Here is a 20,696-nt window from a genome sequence, read left to right on the forward strand (position 1 = left end):
CATCCTGTGATGTCATCATTACACTTGTGAGCTATCTTGCAACCTAAAATACCTCTCTCTTTTCGGTCATAGGACGTTTGCGTGCATAAAAACGAGTTTACAATTTGGAACATTAAAACTACTTACTTTTAGACGAAGGAATGAAGGCCATCCACTGATCGAAAAGAGTGCAAACACAGGAAAAGGATAGAGGCACGAATACCTTACCAATACCATCCCGCAGACATAACAAATTACTAGAAAGCAGATTGAAAGTGCCGGGTCACAACAGTCGCCATTTTAGGGACAGGCACTGTTCGCATAGGCTCGTTCTAAATCAAGACACATCCTTCTGCGAAAACTGAACTAGCCTGACTTTATCAGGGCTGATGCCTGGTTCAGCCCTTCCGTAATACATGCTGAGAATATCTATCCTCCACATGTACATTACGCAAACATGACGTCACGCCTAAGAGTTGGACCCGCCCACACCTTTCCAAATTCGCAGGGACACGTCAGGCGTCTTTCTGACGCGCTACAGCACCTGGGCGAGGAGGTGCCCACAGTAAGGCATATGAGACGTGGTCTCTGCTTCAGGGAAGGACTTGTGTGTAGAGGGGCGGAGTCCACATCGGTTCGCTGCAGGTGTTGGGGTGGGGCCTACGCGATCAGGGGCGGTGTATGGACTGATGGGTGTGCTGTACGTCACAGCTGTTCCGCTTCCGGGAGTGAAAGTGCTTCTGTGTGTGCTTTGGATCTGCGAGCGGCTCTCGGGCTCAGGCAGTGACAGGAGGCGGCAGCAAGAGCAAGAGCCCGGTAGAGCCCGTGAGCCGCAGTCTCGCACAGATGGCGACACGCTCAGAGCGAGAGAAGGCCCTGAAGCTGAACGAGCAGCACCAAGCCATCCTGTCACGCATGCTGCGGGAAGAGGATAACAAATATTGCGCGGATTGCGAGGCCAAAGGTGAGATCCGAGTTGGGGTTAAAGGGGTCATATCCAGTTGTGTAGGAGAAGGCACGAAATGGGCAGGGAGCAGTTGGTGAAGAGTGTCAAAAGCATTATGAGCATCGGGGGAAGCGCATTATCACATCACCAGAGCAGAGGAACATCATTTGATAGGGTGACAACAGCACAGGTAGATTGGTCGTACTAGTGGATGGAGGGACAGACCTAGTGTTTAAGACAACGTTCGGAATTGTGTTAGTCAAAAAAAAAAAGAAACTTGAAAAAGCTGACAGCGACAATAGTGCTTAACCTGCAGAAAAGGGTGACAGTGGCACCATCGGAGACCCAGGGTAGGGGTATGACAGTAGCACCTCTGGGGATTCGCTGACAGCCGTCCACACTTTGCCAACTGTTTTTCCAGTGTCGATGATTCACTACCAACGAATAATTCCTTGCTGGACATATTATGAGTAACATCAGTTTCTGTGCTTGCTCATTGGGTAAGTGTTAGGTGTGTCCTGTCGTCGCCACGTTTACAATGCAGATCATTTATCAATCAGTCAACTGTATTGTTTCAGCCTATAAATGGAGGCCGTGCAATGTAAATCACAATAATCACATTTAACATTTCTTTAAAAATACACAAAATAATAACATCTTTATGCACGAAGTAAATTTTAAAAAGCTGTGTCCACGTAAATCATCTCCTTTCAAAGTGCTACCAGATTTATAAAGTGTTCATTCTAGTCGCAGCTACAAAATCATTTGCAATGCAATAGGTCTCGCATTTACGCGAGCTTAAGCTATTGGCATTGTAAATGACAATGCCTGTTATTAATGTTTTAAAACCAAAACAAATAAAAGGCATTGTTATTTGCAATATCAATAGCTCAAACTTGCATAATGCGAGACCTATTGCATTGCAAATGCTTGTTAGATTAGTGAGTAGAAATGCTCTCTTTTGGCACAGGCCGCAAATCAATTAAATAAACAAGCGTGGCCGCTAAAATGAAAGTGGACTGCTCTGCAAATAAAAAAATAAAATAAAATAAAATAATGCTCACTGACTTATAAATGAGACCGCGTAGTGCCACAAATAAAAGATCTAGTTCTCATGGGAGGTAACAAATGGCAATAGGGCGATAACAAGGAGGGACTAACAAGCCTCATTATAAATCGGAAGCCAGCATTTACCAAGCACAATGACACCAGCCAATGAAAAATAAGGGAGGAGAATAGGCGAGGTTACCACAGCATACTCGACAACTGCATGCCTCGCAGCATGAGCAATACGCCCTGCTGATAGGCTCGACCTAAAATGGCCCAGCCAAACCTACTAGCTGCAACTAAAGACTCATGATTATTGCTTTATGATGTTAACACCTGAGGAGACATGTTATACAAATTCAGTGCTACTAAAGTGCAAGTGCGGTTACTATACAATATCAAACAATATTAATTTACATACAGAAATGCAACTCCTTATTCTAGCAAAGTAGCAATAATGTACAAATACTAACTCTAAAAGTGCCTAGAAACCGTACTACAGAATATAGATAAAATATAACTGCTGTCAATTTTTGGAAATAATACATTACGACAACATAACCAGAAGAAAGAGGTCTTAATCATCTTCCCTTTGACGGCAGAGACTAACCATCTAGTAGACTTCCATTTTATATATGATTAGAACATTGGAATCTTGGGCGCTCTATTGAAGACAGTGGAGTTGGTCCTGACTTACAATGGCTGGTATAAACCTTCTGCTCCAACATTCCAGTGTTTGCCTTTCTGTGTATTCCTGTTTAATTTACAACTTCTCTACCATCAGTGGGTCAAATGTTCTAATTGCCTTTCTGCCTCATGCCAGACCGGTAGTTAAAGACCCTCACCTTCATTATAGGTCCTCGCGGACTCTGATTCAGTGTCTTAAATAACCAGCCGAGCCCTCCCTCAGCATCTATAGAAGATCATGTATCAGAGACACATACTTTTTTATCTTCTCCTTAACTAAGCCCAGATAATAAATTGATATAATATTGTTACGTAAAATAAAATATAATGCAGTGGTTGGGGGTGGGAGGAGGGTTGCTGACCTGCAGCACAGAGGAAATGGTGACAGCGACACTAAAAGGGCCAAGACTTACAGCAGTACAAGTGAATAAAAGTTAATATCATGGGGCCACATTTTGTAAGGATACTGTGATGCGGATTGATACAGATAATTATGTTGACTCTTTTTTTTTATGTGTTTTCTTCTTTTGAAGTGCAATTGTGTTTCAAATGCACAGTGACAAAAGTGTGACACGTGGAGGATGATGTTGTCATGGTTAATGGTTAGCTGTTTGGATTATGTTGAATAGTGAAGAAAATATACATGAAGATACGAAATATAATTAACATCTCAAAGTTTGTGCTTATGTTTTATGTGTTTATTGATGAGAGGAAATAATGGCGAACATTTATGGAACATGATAAAGGCTGTTGTGTCCCTTTTAAACTATGTATGGTGGTACAGCGGTGTATGATTCATTAGGTGTAGTCTTGTTAACGTTTTCACAAACCACGTGTGTACAGGACCCAGTTGCTCCTTCTTTCTGATGCCTTTAGCAAGCGTAGGGTAGAACCAGATTACCAATTTAGTACAGAAGGGACACATACGTATATATTTAATTTAGCTGACCTCGAGATAATGCATATCAGGCACATAACAACCTGGCAGAGAATGTCAAGCATTTTTGATTTATTATTGTGAGTTCAGGCAAGCCTTTGACATGGGTACATGCACAGGAAATCCCCACTGATATTTTATAGGTTTTATTTTAAGCCGATTTTAGTGCAGAATCATGAAAGAGCATCACTGCAGAAATCGTTAACATCGTAGTTACACTGAAAGCAAAACATGTAAATATTATGAAAGCAGACAGCACTGTACAGTGCATGTTTAAGGATCCCTACATGCCTAAGCTTTAAGTATCAAATGTTTGCCATAATAACAATCCGCACATATTCATACTAAAACTTAAAATGCTTTCTAAGTCCTGGACCTGTCTGCAAGAATAGGCCACGTTATGTCTCTAGTATAAATATTCTCAGACAAACAGCACCGATGACCTCAGCTTTGCTGGTGAGAACCCACTCAGCTCGCTTTTGTCCTGGAATGTCTTTGAAGTCCCAGTCTTTCTAAGAGAGAGGGCTATGAGCATTAATTAGAACAATTCTGAGCATTTATTTTGAGAAAAATAAACCACATGATTATGATGTCGGGAGAGAGAATAACCAGAGACTTTTCTTAAACACTCAAACAAAAGCATCAAGATATTATGCCTTTCTCCGCACCAACTATCCAAACCAATACATTAATTTATGTTTAGAAGCATACTATCAAAATAAATGACAAATGAAATTCAAACTACTGCAAATAAATGTATCAGCAATTGCAAATGAATACCGATTTATATGATCTAAAGACTCAATGAACAACTAACTAAAAACATAATGTGGGAGGCTACAACTTTATAAAACTAAATGTGACACCAGTGGTGGTAGAACCAGTGTTCGAAGGCTGACAGCAGCATCAGTGGGTGAAGGCTGAATGCAGCAGCGCAGGGGGAATTGTGACTGCAGACCTTGAGGAGAAAAGCTGACTGCTACATTTGAGCAAAGACTTACTGTGGTGGAAGGCAGATATCCATATCAGTATTGGAAAGCACCAGTGTGGAAGGCCAACTGTGATGACAGACACATCAGGGGATGGGGTGACGCAGGCATCAGATAGGGAGGTGCAGCAACACCAGAGGGAGAATGACATCAGTACAAAAGTGTTAGTGACTGTACCGTTAAAGGACTAGGGAAAAAACTTTAAAAAATTGAGTTTCAGTAGCACCACAGTGGAAAACCGCTGATACTAGAGGTGCAGCGTTGGCAAAATCAGAATCGTTCATCGCAAGACAAACGAGGCAGTGAGCAGTGTTGGGCGGGTCTTTAGTGCAGTCTTACTGTATGTATTGTATGGCTAGGTGGGCCAACTTAAAGGGGCGGGTGTGTAAGCTGTTTTATTTGTTTTGTTCTATCCTGGCCCACAGGATAAAAAAGTCCCTCACACACACTGGCCCTTTCAAGGTGGCCCGCCTGGCAGTGCCAGACACCCCGAAAGCCCAGTCCAGCAGTTGCTGTGGGAGCTGCACTCGACTTATACTGATTACACCAAGGTGAGAAGTGATAGCAATATTGTTGTGGGACAGTACAGAAAGGGGTAGCTGTGGCACAGACCAGTTCGGAGCCAATGTAGAAGAACATATCGTTGTGTAGTGCTGGGTGGAAGGATCCACACACTTCTTCTCATCCCTGGGGACACCACCTCTGAACTTTCAGGCCCATATGCTTTAAGCCATCCCTCCAGATGAAGGGTTCAGCATTCTCTCTCCCAGCACGTGGGCTGTGCAGTTGTCTCTTTCGCGTCTTACATAACTATGAACTGTGGCCTCCTCCTACCCACTCCAAGCGCAAGGGCCTCTGTACCTCTTTGCGTCTGTGTAAAGGGTCTTTGGATCCAGCTGTCAGTACCGTGGATTTTGTGTCACACTCCTACCCCCGCCTATCTCCAGGGATTCTGGATAGCTCCTACAGCACCAGATGTTCGACCTCGCTCTCTCTAAAATATGTAGCAGTTTAGATAATATTCCCTGTGTTTGCTGACAGTGTCTACCTATATTTGATTGATGTACATGTATAATCCTGGTACCGACTATCAACAATGCTTGTGATTTGTATTGTAACTTTGATTTCCTCTCTCACTCCTGAGACCTCAACACTTTCCACGATCTGATACTACACTGCTTGGATATGGATTAAGCGTGTCTCCTTTGAAAATGTGTGCACTATGTGGGATCTGTGGGACTGTGTAATGCAAACGCATCTCTCTGTGCATGTAAATGGTATTATCAGATGATTGTTGCGATATATTATATTTGGCTCCTGCTGGTAGCTTCTGTTTAAAAACCAATAACATTGTTTATCAGAAAAAAAAACTGCGAAACTGCTTTTAACAGTTTTCCCGCGACCTTTATCAGGTGAAAACAGGATTACAAAGCTTAACTAACACCTGAGGATTTTTTCAGTACCTGCAGTTGAATTATTTGTCCTCCAGGGTCTGTAAAGAATCCGTCATTTGAAGTCTGTTTTGTAGTGGTTATTGTGATCGGTGTTAGGAGTAAGTACTCGTTTGTAAGTCCTTCATAGTTTTGTGAACAGCATTGGTATAGATCTCATCTGCAGTGGTGCAGTTTTAACAACAACTGGCAAGTAGTTTTCAAGGTTACGTAAAACACATTTCTAGAAAAATGTATTTGGTGTATCATTATCATTAGAAAAGCCATGCAGTGGTTCCAAATAGGTCAGATAAATATCTTTTATTAGAAGCCTCTCAGTAACATACTGTAAAAACTATAGAAAACTGACCTAAGGCAATCTTTGTAATTGAACAAGCGTACAAAATTGTAGATGAGAAATTGAATAGGTTTGCAATGTTAATGAAAAATCCTTGTGTTATGTACGGGAGAAGGAGTGGATCACTACATATTCTATATAAGTTTTACATTTGCATTGAGTCCAGTAATTATTGGTGCTTTGTTTTTTTCTTTTTATGCAACACCATATGTCAAGAGTATATTGACTACACCTTAAAATGATACATCCGTTGTTTCTGATGACTCGTACTTTAAGTCACTATACTATTATAAATTAATCATTCTCACTGTGCCGTTACCCATTTATTCCCACCATCCTTGTCAGTCTTGTTACTGGTTCCCGTACATTTACATGGTCACGTTCGGGAGTATTTTGTTGTTCTTGGACATGAACATCTCCATAATTGTTCACCAGGAACATTTCACTTCTGATCACCAAGATTTCTTACATCCCTGCTCTTTTCTTGTTTTGCCACCAAACCTTAATCGAAGTAGTGGATGTAATTACGTATTCTAATTCTGCAAATAGTTTTTTGCCTTTTGCATGTACCTCTCAATTTGATTTCACTACTGCTTCACAATAGTTTCATAACATTTGCAGATGTAGGTGACATTGCAGGCCGAAGCACTAGCGGGTTTAGAAAAGCTCCAGTGGAATAGCTCTTACACCGTCTGAATCGTGGTCGTCCCTCGCAAGGTTTAAGTTCATTTCAAAATATGTAAAATCTTTGTTCGCAATGCCAAGATTAAAACAGACTGGTGTTTTTTTTGCCACACAAGCTCAAACATATCCAGTTTCTTTCTAATTGGAATGTAGTTTGACGGTCTATGGTATGTGCCTTGCTTGCTTCTGTACAAAAAGAACAAATGATGGACAGAATGCTGAACAACGTCGAACACTCACCCCAGTGCAGAGATCTGGGCCTAAATCCATCGTGTTTCTTTTTGGTTTTTTTTGGTTACCACGCCATTCCAGTTTGGACCCAGCCATATAGAAATCAGTCTTGACCCAGCTCCTCATGGAAACAGTCCTGCCGAACTGCCAGGTACTCCCTGGACCAGAAAAAAGCATCCTAGGACCGGTTTCAGGGTATCACCCCTTATCAACCAGGATAGCTTGACTCTAGTGCTTGATTTATGGCATTACCTGTACCACTTGTATGTTTTACTTATATCTCTTAACTGTGCTACATCCTTTAACTGTGCGATGGACTAATGTGGAAGGTAGCGCATAGCGAATTATTATGCAGTGTAAAACTAAAATATTGAATTGACTGTTGTAAATGAATGCATTCTATATATTTTAATGCTGGTTGCGAAATATACTTTGATAAATGTAGTAGGTACATTGGCTCTATGTGGTTCTTGTTCTGCTTAATTGTAGGTTATTTTTAGAACAACTATTACTAAATCAGATGGTGTAGATAAAGATGAGCATTGTGTGCGCTGATTTCCCCATTTCGACCTAAAGCAGTTGTGCCGATCTGAGCCTCTTCTTGTCAACAGCAACGTGCTTCAAGGCACCCTGTCTATTTCAATTATCAGTGAGCTGGTGCTTTTCTAATCCTCTTATCCTCACTCCCTGCCTACTGCATGAACACCATCCCTTTATCGTTTTATCAAGATTTTAGGTTTTGCACAGAGAACCTCTTCACCAGTTGGGCGGGTATATTATGTAAGTGTTTGCGTTGATTCTTTCCTTTCATGTTGTCTTGTCACATATGATCTCAGGCGTCGTAGAATTCAGATAAATAAAATGTTTGAAACCTTTACATTAAAATAATTGTCTTTCTTTGGTGTAATGATATCACAGAAGGTACTTTTCACACACTACTTTATCAATAAAGGGAGGATGACTTTATTTTTGCTTCTTCTTGATTAGGAATATAATTGTGAAAATAAGAAAACAAACCTGTTCTAATTTACAAGCTTAATTTGCATGGAGCTTTATTCTAGCAAAGTGGAAACTAGACCAACATCAGCGATGAGCCAACTCTGTTAAATCTTGACAGCAATTCTAAATCATATTGATGATTCCTACCCAGTTAATTCTATCCGTCATCATTGTTTGTAAATCACTTCATCTAATTAAGTCATCTGAATGCCATAAAAGAGGAGTCCAAAAGGAACACTGTTGAAAAATAGTGGTACCTTACTCAGTTCATTGACTGTTATTGTTTGGTGTTGTACAATTCGCGATAATTTCTCCTGTAGGCCTCTCTAGATATTGTCAAAGTAAAGTTGGAACCGGCTGCCTTCTGCTTCTGTTTGTACATTATAATCAACTTTCTCAAACTTGATTTCAGGATTGAATGAGTGAGCTTAAGATATAATTTCTTGACTACCTCAGAAAATGTGTAAATATATAGGTGTTCACCATTCAGGTCTTGAAGCCTTTCGACAATAGTGTGTACTAAAGTTTATTGTAACTGATGAATTAGAGTTGAGCTATACTTAGTGTGCTTTTTTGGTCTGTGATTTGGTACGAAGCACCTCATTTTACTTCCACCTATTGCTGACCCAGATATACTAAAACCCTTCTGGGATGGGTGCACCAAAGGGTCAGACAGGTAAAAACAAAAGGTAAAACCAAAGCAGTGACCTGAACTATACCTGTGGATCTGGCTATGCAGACACAAACTGGCCCAGGACTAGCAGAAGCATGTGTCTGGTCTTTTTCCTCTATATGGGTCTCGAATCTCTTGTATGGCTTTGTAACATTTGTGTAGCATTTAATGGCACTGACGTGGCCCCCAAGGGCTTTTTAGGGGGGCAGTTTAGAGGATACCCTGTTATAAGTGCATGGTTGGTGGAGCCTGGATTTTTTTGTGTGAGATGTCTAGGAAGTAGTGTGCGTCATGCATGAGGTTTAGAGGGTTGCCCTATTTGTGTTGTACCCTTAGCAAATAGTCTAGAATTAACGCCAAAAAGTGTAAGGAAGATCAGTTACACCCGCTGATTGGTACCGTCATATTTCTCTAATACCTGGTTGTGTCATGTATTAGGGAAAAGCTGCGTTTTTACTGCTCTCCGGGCCAGAGATGGTTGAGTCCAGTATCCTTATTCTAACACAAGTCGGGTTTTAGGGCTTGGCCATCTGTACAAAGAAGAAAGCTCTTTCAATGCAAGCATTTCTGGAAGATGAGCTAGTGAGGGGTGGTGTTCGTGTTAGGCAGTCGGAGCAAAATTTGAGTTTCAAGCAGATGATGTAGTACATTGCAAGACTAGTTGAGCGATGCAGAGTGTCTTGAATGAGTTGCAACTTACTGCAAGTATGAAGGACTGTGGTGATATGGACAATTGATTCTACTATATTCAGGCCCATTGATGCTGCATACAAAATGATGTCGGATTTCATTCTTAAATTAGGCCCCGTCCAAAAGACAACTGCACCTAGGGGCTCATTATGATGATGGAGGGACCGCCGGGCTGGTGGTGACTGTTCCTCCGCCATCTGACTCTTATTTCCGCCCGGCGTATTAGGATGGCAGGGAGATTTCGTATTGTGACCGCTGCGGTCACAAAGACCTCCCTCCACGCTTCCCTCACGGCAATCGTCACGTTTGCCTGGTGGAGCGGTCAGCATGGTTGGAATAGCGGCTGTGCCTCGCAGGGACCGCATGCCAGATTACAATGCTGGCGTCGGGCAGCCTTTCCATGGCGGTAGAACCGCCATGGAAAGGCCGGCGGAGGCTGGTTTCAGGGGCCTGTTGTTGGCCCCCTATGTGTTTGGCGAAGGGTGTCTGTGCACTAGGGGAGTACCCATGGTTACCCCCCTAGATTTCCGTGCACAACGTGGCAGGCACTGCCTGGTGCCTGCCACGTTGTGCTTGGAAATACACAACGTGGCCTTTTGGCATTGTGAACGGTGATGCAGTCAGCAGCAATGTCCACAACGATCAGGGCCCTGGATGCACCGCCATAGTGGTGGGCACATCCTAATTCTTACAGAGGAACCACCATCTTACGGGCGGGAGTTCCCGGCTCCGCAACGAAGGCGGGCGGCATCGTATTAAGGCCCCTTGAGTGTCAAGTATGCGCCAGTGAATATGCCAAGCTCTATTAACCTTTTAACATGTTTTCAATCTATCTCTGCCTAAAAGAGTAATATTCATGGAGGTCTAAGTACATACTACTTGTTATATTTTCTCTATACTACTTGTGTTTTCCGTAGTGTGTGCATGCAGCACTAGACTGCTTTGTATAGTACAACATGAAAACTTGGGATACAGCCATAGATAACATGCTCTTCAGCAAGGCATATGAAGCAGCTCTGGTTCGAATAGGAACACATCTGATTCTACTGTCATTTGAATATTTGCTGTGTGATTCACCAGCATTACGCTGATCAGCTTAAGTCACTAAATCACTAGAAACCATGCCAGACCTCCATCCCCAACTTAGTCCTTGGACCACTCTTCCTGCCAATAATCGATTTTATACTGGCCTGTAGAGAAACCAGGAGATTTTCTTACAAGCTATAGCGGCCAATCACATTGTTCTCTCTTGACAAATGCACCAGCAGGCATTTTCAGATTGTGCACCTTTGCCTAAAACGTGGGTCCGAGTGGAGCACGTAAATTTACAGCTTGAGTTTTTAAACCAGCTACTAAAAAAATAAATATGTATTAGAGTTTTATATAGCGCGAACTAGACCCAAGACATTGGTTATCCGAGATCTTTATTTGAACACCAGTTTCGTTACAGATGAACACATTAATTATTTTGTTAGGCACAGGGAGATTAAATGATTTGCCCAGAATCCCAGGATGTTGAGCGTCGTTGCAGAGGCTCAAACCTGGTACCCCAGGCCCGAGGTCTACAGCTACAGCCGTAAGGCTACATTCATCCCCCAATTTTTTTTATTCTATAAAATGCCAGCATGCTGTAGCAGTCAGTTTTCCGTAAATTGGGTGTAATGAACATAAGCTACTAGGGTGCCAATTTTGTTCTAAGAGAAGAACAATTAATTATCTCCATTTCCCTTTCGACAGTTTAGCATCCGAAGTTTAATGTTATTTATGAACCTATTTTAAAGGTTCCAATAAAGTCCTCGGGAGAGAGTTGGTATCTGTCGCTATTTTAGAAGGGTTTGCCTAGCAACCATTAGAAATTGTCGCAAATGTTGTAGTGTAGTTCCTATGTCCCTTATAGGCTCGGCGCATTGGAATAATATACACTATAGTTGTGGCATAGGACTGAGGTCCGTATGCCTCTATCGAGTACATTAAACTTAATTACTTTGTGTGCCAGCTAACTCAGAGGTCACTAGAAACTTCTCGAATAAACAAGAAGGGAGTAGTTCTGACAACCGCATAAACCTGACAACTTTGTTTCCCTTAGACTTGGAACAGTTCAGAATCGTGGAAACCATAGATCACAGTTTCACTCAATCAATGGTGCATGCTTAGTTTCTTCTGAGTAACACAGAAATATATAGACAGGAGTTTCAATAAAAGTATTTATTGAACAGTCTTATTTCTCGTGCAAGAGATCTGAGCTGTTACAATCGCAAGACAGTATGCAAGATATAATACGTACAGCATGAGTAGCAAGAAGAAATCCTACTGCAATAGACAATAGCATTGTCTTTTAGCTATGACATTTTCATAAAAACATACATAAATAACACAGGCTAAAATGTGAATACTCGTCTGGTGATTCTACATAGTTCTCCCCCAGTCTACCTAACCTAAGTGTAGTACGAGGTAAGAAGTAGGTGCTGTTTTCTATAGTAAGGTATATACTAAGTTTGTATGCCAAGAGTCCCTCTATGTTCTAGTCTGCTCCATACCTTAGAACAGAGGTCTTCAAACTTTCTGATGCCGAGACCCCCTTGTAAAACCTTTTTAGGCGTAAGGACCCCCTTCCGACAAAAGTTTCCAGAAACTGGTACTCCTCATCATCAACCTTTGACAACCATAAATGCGTCTGTTAGACCTCATCACATCCATCATTCATCCACCCACACTTTCACACATCCATCCACCCTTTCATCCATCCATCCATACATCCATTCATCCATCCACCCTTTCATCCATCCACCCACCCTTTCATCCATCCACCCTTTCATCCACCCACCCACCCTTTCATCCATCCATCCACCCTTTGATCCATCCATCCACCCATCCACCCTTTGATCCATCCATCCACCCACCCTTTCATCCATCCACCCACCCTTTCATTCATCCCCCCACCTTTTCACACATCCATCCATGCATCATTCGTCCATGCAACCTTTTATCCATCTGTACATCCATCCTTCATCCACCCACCCTATCATCCTTCCATACATCCATCATCCATCATCCATCCACCCTTTCATCCATCCATTCACCCATCATTCATCCACCCATCTTTTCACACATCCATCCATCCATGCAACTTTTTATCCATCCATACATCCATCCTTCATCCATCTACCCTTTCATCCATCCACCCTTTCATCCATCCATCCACCCTTTCATCCATCCACTCATCATTCATCCACCCACCTTTTCACATATCCATCCATCCTTCATCCTTACATCCATCCATCAGTCCACCCTTTCATCCATCCATCCACCCATCATTAAGCCACCCACCTTTTCTGTGCCTCTCTCATGTGGGGGGGAGGGGGGGGGTGGGGGGGAGGGGGGGTGGGGGTAGGGGTAGGGGTAGGGGTAGGGGTAGGGGTAGGGGTAGGGGTAGGTCAGTATCTCTCTGCGACTTCTTCCTTCTTCTTTCCGGCTCATGGGAGGGCATTTCTGTGCCTCCCTGCTGAGGATGGGGAGGGGCAGATAGGCTGTAACAACATCTCACCATGTAGAACAGACTCTCAGGCACATTTCTCCCACACAGGCGCCAGGTATGAGGGCTTTTGGGACTTGAACCAATGATTTATGGGACGTGTCACAGGACCCACAGCTCCAGGCACGCAACGTCCATTGAACTCATAGGGCTACACTAGAGCTTCCTCCCCCAGCACCCCCGCTCCCCCCAGCTCGTGTATGTGAGCCCGGCTGAAACAGCTTCAGGGACACACACACAGCCACACCTGACTGCATCACAGGTCTTTAAAAGACCTTTTACTTGTTAATGAGGCTTTGATGTTTTTCACCCCTCGGTGTGAATTAGGCCTCCGCTGTGAGCACCCTCAATCAGCCCACCACCAGGAACTGCATGCTCTGGCAGAATCTGCGACACCCTTCCAAGGACTCCACAACCCCCCTGGGGGTCGCGCCCCACAGATTGAAGACCTCTGCCTTGGCATGAGTGAGGTGGAAATCCCTTTCCTGATCTCAATCTCTAACACCCCGCAAAGGGAGTCGGAACCCTGAACGCTGGATACTCTGCGAGCAGGATGACAGCGTCTGGTCAGTGCGTCAGGCAGGGACTCTAATTCCTTCCGAACTTGCCGTGGTAAGTGAAGAAATATTTATACCTGGTAGGTAGTTAGGAATGTTAGCATTGACGTAAAGTCGGGCAGAGGAAGACATCATGAATGAACCCCTAAGGATAGTTGTTCATGCGTAATAAATGAGTTCTTGGAAAAATCAATAATCCAAGCAGGGAAAGTCTCAATGGCTTAAGGGTTTGGTTTCTAAGAACTCGTTGTGACGTGGTATGGACCTATGTAGGTTACCATGCCTGTATTTGGATAGCATGGCTAATGCCTAAATCAGGACTGGGATTCTCTGCCTAAATAAGGGCAATGTGAGTTGTGCCTATATAAGGGCATGATTCTGGAAACCTATGTACGGGCATCTAAATCGAAACACAACAATATGACAGAGTTAAAGCAAAGCCTGTTACTGGTGTTTACATTTTGTAAGCTGACAGACAACTGGCCTGTGAACTTTGCTGCCAATAAATCATTCGAAATGTAGCTGCTGCTTGAAAAGCCTGGTTAAGGAAAATAACAGAAACATTTTTCTGTTCAGAGAATTAGACCTTTAGTTCAATACATTATAATTCTCTAATTTATAGGCCCACTGTGCATTTATGGACTGGCCACCTTATTTATTTATTTATTTATTTACAGATTTTGTAAAGCGCACGGCTACCCCCAACAGGGGTGTCCCGGCGCTAAAAACTGTCAGCAGGAGGAGAAAGAGCAATCTAAATAGATGAAAATAGCCACGTTTTGAGGCGTCTACGGAACATAGCTTCGGATGGGGTAAATCTAAGGTCGATCGGTAAGCTGTTCCAATGTTTGGCAGCAAGGACAGCAAAGGCTCTGCCACCCATTCTTGAGCGACGGAATCTAGGCACAAGCATGAGACGCAGGTTGTTAGAGCGAAGGTCTCTGACTGAGTGGGACAGTCTCAATCTTTTTCTTAAATAATCTGGGCCAGTACCGTTCAAAGCTCGAAAGGCAAGAACAAGAGTTTTAAACTTAATACGGTTGGCTATAGGCAGCCAATGGAGTTCTTTGCGAAACGCTGAGATAGGGTGTCTGTATGGGATATTGCCAATCAGTCTTGCTGCAGCATTTTGAACTACTTGCAAGCGTTCAATTTGATATAGAGGGGCCCCAGCATATAGACTGTTGGCATAATCCAGATGAGCGGTAATTAAGGCCTGAGTGACTGTTCTGCGAGCCTCCATTGGCAAAAATGGAAAGATCTTTCTCATCATTTTTAGTTTACCAAAGCAGGCAGCAGTAACCTTGTTGATTTGAGGGCTGCAGGAGAGCGTATCATCAAATATGAACCCCAAATTGCGGGCAGAGTGAACCGGGATTGGGGGGGGGTTGAGTACCGTTGGCCACCATAATGGGGGTGGAATGGTCATTTTTTGATTAAAAAACAAAACCTCCGTCTTGTCGGTATTAAGCCGCAGGTGGTTCGAGGACATCCACGAACAGATTTCGCCAAGACAATGGCGGAAGCTAGAGAGGCTGGAGTCAGAGTGATCTCTAAAAGAAAATATCAGCTGTGTATCATCAGCATAAGAGATCACTCTGACTCCGCATGCCTCCACTACCTTGGCCAACGGGGCCAGGTAGACATTGAAGAACAGAGGACTCAACGCTGAGCCTTGTGGGACTCCGCGTACAAGAGGTTTGCATCCAGATTTAAACGGTCTGAGAAGAACCCTCTGTGATCGTCCTTGAAGAAAAGAGCTGATCCATGCCAGGGCAGTGCCGCTCAGTCCAATCTGCTCCAGTCGGTCTAGGAGAATTTTGTGGGACACCGTATCGAAAGCGGCGGATAGGTCGAGGAGGACCAACATGGCCTCCTCGCCCTTATCCACACATTCTCGCACGGTCTCCGATACCTCTAGCAGTGCGGTCTCCGTACTGAATCCAGCACGGAAGCCGGACTGGGAGTCATGTAGCAGAGAGTTGGTCTCTAAATATTCTGCAAGTTGTAATTGGACTGCCTTCTCCAAAACCTTCGCTGGTTTCGGAAGGAGGGAAATGGGCCGGTTACTGAATTACATGGGGTCAGCATCAGATTTCTTTAGGATAGGCACAAGCAGGGCCTCCTTCCAGACAGAGGGGAATTGGCCTAGTTGTAAAGAGGCATTCCAGATGGAAGTGAGTGGCTCTAGCAAAAAGGTAGTCAGTTCACTCATGATTTTAGGGGGAACTGGGTCCAAAGGGGAACCAGATTTGCACTGTAATAGTAATTTAAGTGCAAGGTTAGGAGTGAGATCCTTAAATGCCACTAATGTAGGAGCAGTATCATGGGTGTTTGAGGCCGGGGAAAGGGAAAGGACAGGTGCTTCAACTGGAGGAAAGGAGGATGCAATTTTTTCAATTTTTTCTTGAAAGAAGTCTGATAGTCCGTTGCAAAGAGACTGATTGGCTAGATTGTTAGGGGTCATAGCCGGGGTTTTTACAAAGTCTTTTACAATTTTAAACAGTGTCTTTGCCGAATTGTCTGCGTCTTTTATTTGGGAGGCAAAAAACTCTCTCATGGCAGATTTTTTTAGTTTAATAAATTTCTTAAGGGCCGTTCTGTAGATAGTTTTTGCCTCAGAATCATATGTTAGTCTCCAGCTGCGTTCTAATTTTTTGCAGTAACTTTTTTTTCTTTACGCAGAGCAGCTGAGAACCAAGGAGCAGAGGGGCGAGATCTTGCGGATGAAACAGATACAAGCGGGGCAATTTCATCAACCGCAGCCGATAAGGCCGTATTAAACTTAGTAACACAGGCATCGATATTTTCTACTTGAGAATCCAAAGGGCAACTAAATATCGGCTCTAGGGCAGTACAAGTGATCTTGTGCCATTTTCTCCTGTAGTCTGTTCCCAATTCCACCAGGGTGGGTGCCTGAGGAAGTGGAATGTCGACCATAAGCAGGAAATGATCGGACCAAGTGAGGGGAAGGGGGGGATGAGTAGTGGTCCCTGGGAGGTTGGGAAAAAAAAAGATCCAATGTATGGCCAGCCACGTGCGTCGGACCGTGGATTAGTTGCGTCAAGCTCAGGCTCTGAAGAGAGTCGAGGAAACGAGTGGCTTGGGTGCAGGTGGGATCATCTACATGGAGGTTGAAATCTCCTAATACAATAAAGTGCGGGTGCTTGAGAGATAGGTCCGTGATGATGTGCACCAACTGTACTAATGCGGAAGGAGATGCTTTAGGGGGATTGTAGACTAAGATGCCGGTTAGGTATACTGCCGCTGAGTCAGCAATAGCAAAATACATACCTTAATTTTGTTTTATAGAAATATGCCATTTGAAAGAGGTGGCATTTTTCCACTGCGCTTTTAAAGGTTGCTCATTGTTCTAAAACTTCAGAAATCAATTCCTCACTATCTGCGCAAGATGGCAATGATTTAGATGTAAACAGAGAACTAAGACTTCTGTTTCACATATGGAAGTACGTGAATTTCTAGGGATATTTTATGGTCACATTGATATGTGAGTCAGTTTAAATTTACACAAGCTTTACATCTGCAGCACAATTATTTAAAAAAACACATTGTCAAATAACAGACTTGCAAATTGTATTTTTCTTGTTACTCAGTTCGCTAATGTAATTGCCACCTATGGTCTGAAGCAAACCTCTTATCTAGTAATATCTGTGTTGTCAAACAACAAAAGTCGTGTTGGAGCCTTTAAAACAACCGCACTCCTTTCTGGTGTGCAGTTTAAGTGGACGTGTGTTAGTTGGAGCCTGGACATCTGGTTTTCATTATTGTATGTATTGTGCATATGTTTTGGCTATGTTGCTTTATGGCATGTATTGTTGAGTCCAAGAAGACTGGAGCTAATTACCGTGCCTAAATGACACTAATCATAGGATTTGTGCTGTTGCAGGGTTCAGACACAGGGTTTCAAAACATTCAGTTTTTTTGTTCCTAGCTCTTACTTTTTTTTATCAAGGTGTACATCTGGTGTGATGCACTCTTTTGTCCGTGGCAAAAATCTGCATTTTCTGCCAGAATGTGTTCTCCGCCCATTCTTCACCCATTCTCTCAAACAGGTCCAATTAACCACACTAGAGTTAGGCCAATAATATTGTGTGAGAATCAAGCCTGCAGTTCTTTAAAATGTGTTCCTCTGACATTGCAAAAAGATCAACTCTACTTCTGTAGATGTGCTGCTTTTACCTTCTTGTAGTTTGTAGTGCATCATGGTATGCCACATCCTGCCGAGGGTCAACAGTAGACTGAACAGGCACTTGTCTCTGCACAAGATATAGAACGTGGTTCCACAAACCTGCTCCTATGCTGCCATTTTGATAAACATGCATAATATAATAAAAAACACAAATGACAAAGATATAACTAGTTTCCCGAGATGAAATGACCACAAACCTTGTCAGTGAAGCAAAATGAAGTTACTAACACCAGCTTCTCCCTGGAGGAAAATACCTCCAAAAATAACACTAGAAAACTGTAGGTAAGTGGGATACAAATTAGCTGCATAACAACTCATTCGGGGCAAAAACTTACAACAGTGGTAAGCATGGAAGGATCTCCAGATTTTTGGAGATAAACTGTTGGTGGAGGAAATGTAATTTCCTCCAATATTTTTGGAGTAATGGTTATGTTTAACACACTTTTCTAAGGAACAAAATAGAATGGAAATACCAATTCTGGAAGAAATACTTCAGCCTCCAAAAATGGATTTTACTCCACATTAGCACACACATCAAAATCAGCACCTAGTTGAGACAGCAAACTGCAGTGGAGCAATTACTGCTGATATCTGTATATAACTAGATGGCAGGGCAAGCTTAGCACGTCATCTTTCTAAAGTATTTAAGAGGAGCACTGATTAATTAATAATGGTAACATACAGTATGTTATTTTCAGTACTCTGGTGCCACAAGCACAGACTGGAAAGTGGTTCAGCTGTTATACTTACTATTCTTGAATTTACATTTAAAAAATATGCCAGAGTATCACATGGACATCTTTGGGTCTAACTTGAGCCAACTCTATTTTTTTGTCCAGTTTTACCCATGATTTTACATTTATAAGGGATTGTGTTTGAAGAGTATAGATACTTGGTTATGTATGGGCGATATTTGTCTTTAGCCAAAATAGTTAGTAAAATGCGAATCCTTTGCCTCTGCATGGTGCTGTAAGTCACTAACAATTGCTTTGGAGCGAATTGTGATTTCACACGAAGCTAGCATTTACCCCACCCACTTCAGTGTATTGACAACGTTTTGAACTGAAATGGTCATAAGACGCTTGGTTGATCTTTGAATTGCCCTTGTGCAAATAGAATTCACAAAGATAATCTAAAGTGCAATGTTAAGATGCTTCAGGTTATGTAGACAAGCTGCTTTTCTGGTCTTTGTAAATACAGTAAAATATGGCAAGTGTAAAGATGGCATGATTGGGGCATCTACTAGTTTACTCCTGAAGAACTCTTTGTGAATCCACTCCAAATGTATAATGGGAATCTCTTCTTTTCAGTCAATGTCGTTGTCCGAGGACCACATTCTTGCAATCATTTCCCTTGAAACTGGAAAGTGTCCACCATCACGACGTCCTTAGTGCTGCATAGTGATTTGCCCAACCTTCAATCTGAAGACTGATCCACTTGGTGCTCTCTGAAATGCAGTCGTATAAAGTGCTGAATTAAAGATTAACAATCACACACGCCTTCAATGCCAGAGTCAACGTTGTTGGAGCACCAAGGCTATATTAAATAGGAGAGGGTTTGTTGCATTACATTGCAAGAACTATTCTATTTCGCCTATTAATGTACATGTATTAAATGGATTAAGGCGCTGCTTAACAGTTCAGATCCAAAAATGAAAAATTGCATAAAGGAAAATCAAAATAAAGACCGAGTCCAAATGAAGGACGAGTCTGTTTATTCTTCCTAAGTTTTGCCACATTTCAGTGGTATAGTAAATGCGACATCTTAATGTTTTAACGCTGACTGGATTTATTGATGGCTTTTTTCCAGTTTATTTATATATACTTGCTGCTGTTTCATCTGGGGTCACATTGAAATCACTTCAGGAATAATGCCGTTTCAGGCACTGATGCCTAGCATGCCTGGAAGTTACATACAGTGGTTTTAACATGACTAGTAAGTTGTTCAGGCGACCAAGTTGCCACAACTACATTTGTTCATTGCTTTTCCCACAGAACTACTTACAAACAACATGCAAGTTAAATGGGAGGAGCATTCAAGATAAGAGCTACATTAAATTACCGTTGGCTGTTTCAAATGAAAGATAAAATGAAAAAAGTCCTATTTCATGCCCATGTATCCACTGGAGGGTCTATCTGAAAAGCTTGCCTATCCAGGTCCTCATGGAGTGTCCCCTCGCTTGGGGATACCATGCCAAATTCATAGGACAATAGGATATCGGAAGAAATACTGAATGCAAATGGAAGAACAATTATTGGAAATGCAATAGACCTTGCATTTGCTTGAGCTAAAGCTATTGGTGTTGTAAATGACTTTTTTTTTTTTTACCCTTTTGTTCTGGAGTCTATTAATGTGGTGCGCAGCAGAAATATGTGGGTTAGATTGGAGTTGTTTGTTGTGGAACTGTGTGGTGTGGAGTGTATTTGTGTAGTGGAGTTATTTGGAATGGTGTGCAGTGGAAATATGTGGTTAGTTATTATGTTATTAAGTATACTGGAATTATGTGGAGTGGGATTGTGTGTTGGGGAGTTTAATTGTGTGGATTGGTATTTTGTGTTGTCAAGTGGTATGTAATGGAGTTTAATTATGTGATGTGCTGTTGAATTCAAGTAATCCTTCAGCTGTCTGGTAAACAGCAGGGGCAAATGAACATTCCTACCCCTGATCTCACAGCAACTAAGTGAAAACCCCAGGGACCGAAGAGGCAGGGAAGTCCCTTCCTCTTGCTCTTTCACCTTTGCCACGCA

General features: G+C 42.5%; 1 protein-coding gene across 2 annotated transcripts in view; it reads left to right on the forward strand.

Moving 5' to 3' along the window:
- The first annotated feature begins 662 nt into the window (after positions 1-662).
- Positions 663-20,696, forward strand: part of SMAP1 (small ArfGAP 1) — a 1,000,428-nt gene continuing 980,394 nt past the window's right edge. For both annotated transcript variants that reach the window (XM_086926470.1, XM_086926471.1), the window contains exon 1: positions 663-943. In XM_086926470.1, the coding sequence (XP_086782596.1) occupies positions 826-943 (118 nt within the window). In that variant the 5' untranslated portion in view covers positions 663-825. The remainder of the gene's footprint in view (positions 944-20,696) is intronic.

Source organism: Lissotriton vulgaris, chromosome 6, assembly GCF_964263255.1.
Source record: "Lissotriton vulgaris chromosome 6, aLisVul1.2, whole genome shotgun sequence".
Classification (NCBI taxonomy): domain Eukaryota; kingdom Metazoa; phylum Chordata; class Amphibia; order Caudata; family Salamandridae; genus Lissotriton; species Lissotriton vulgaris.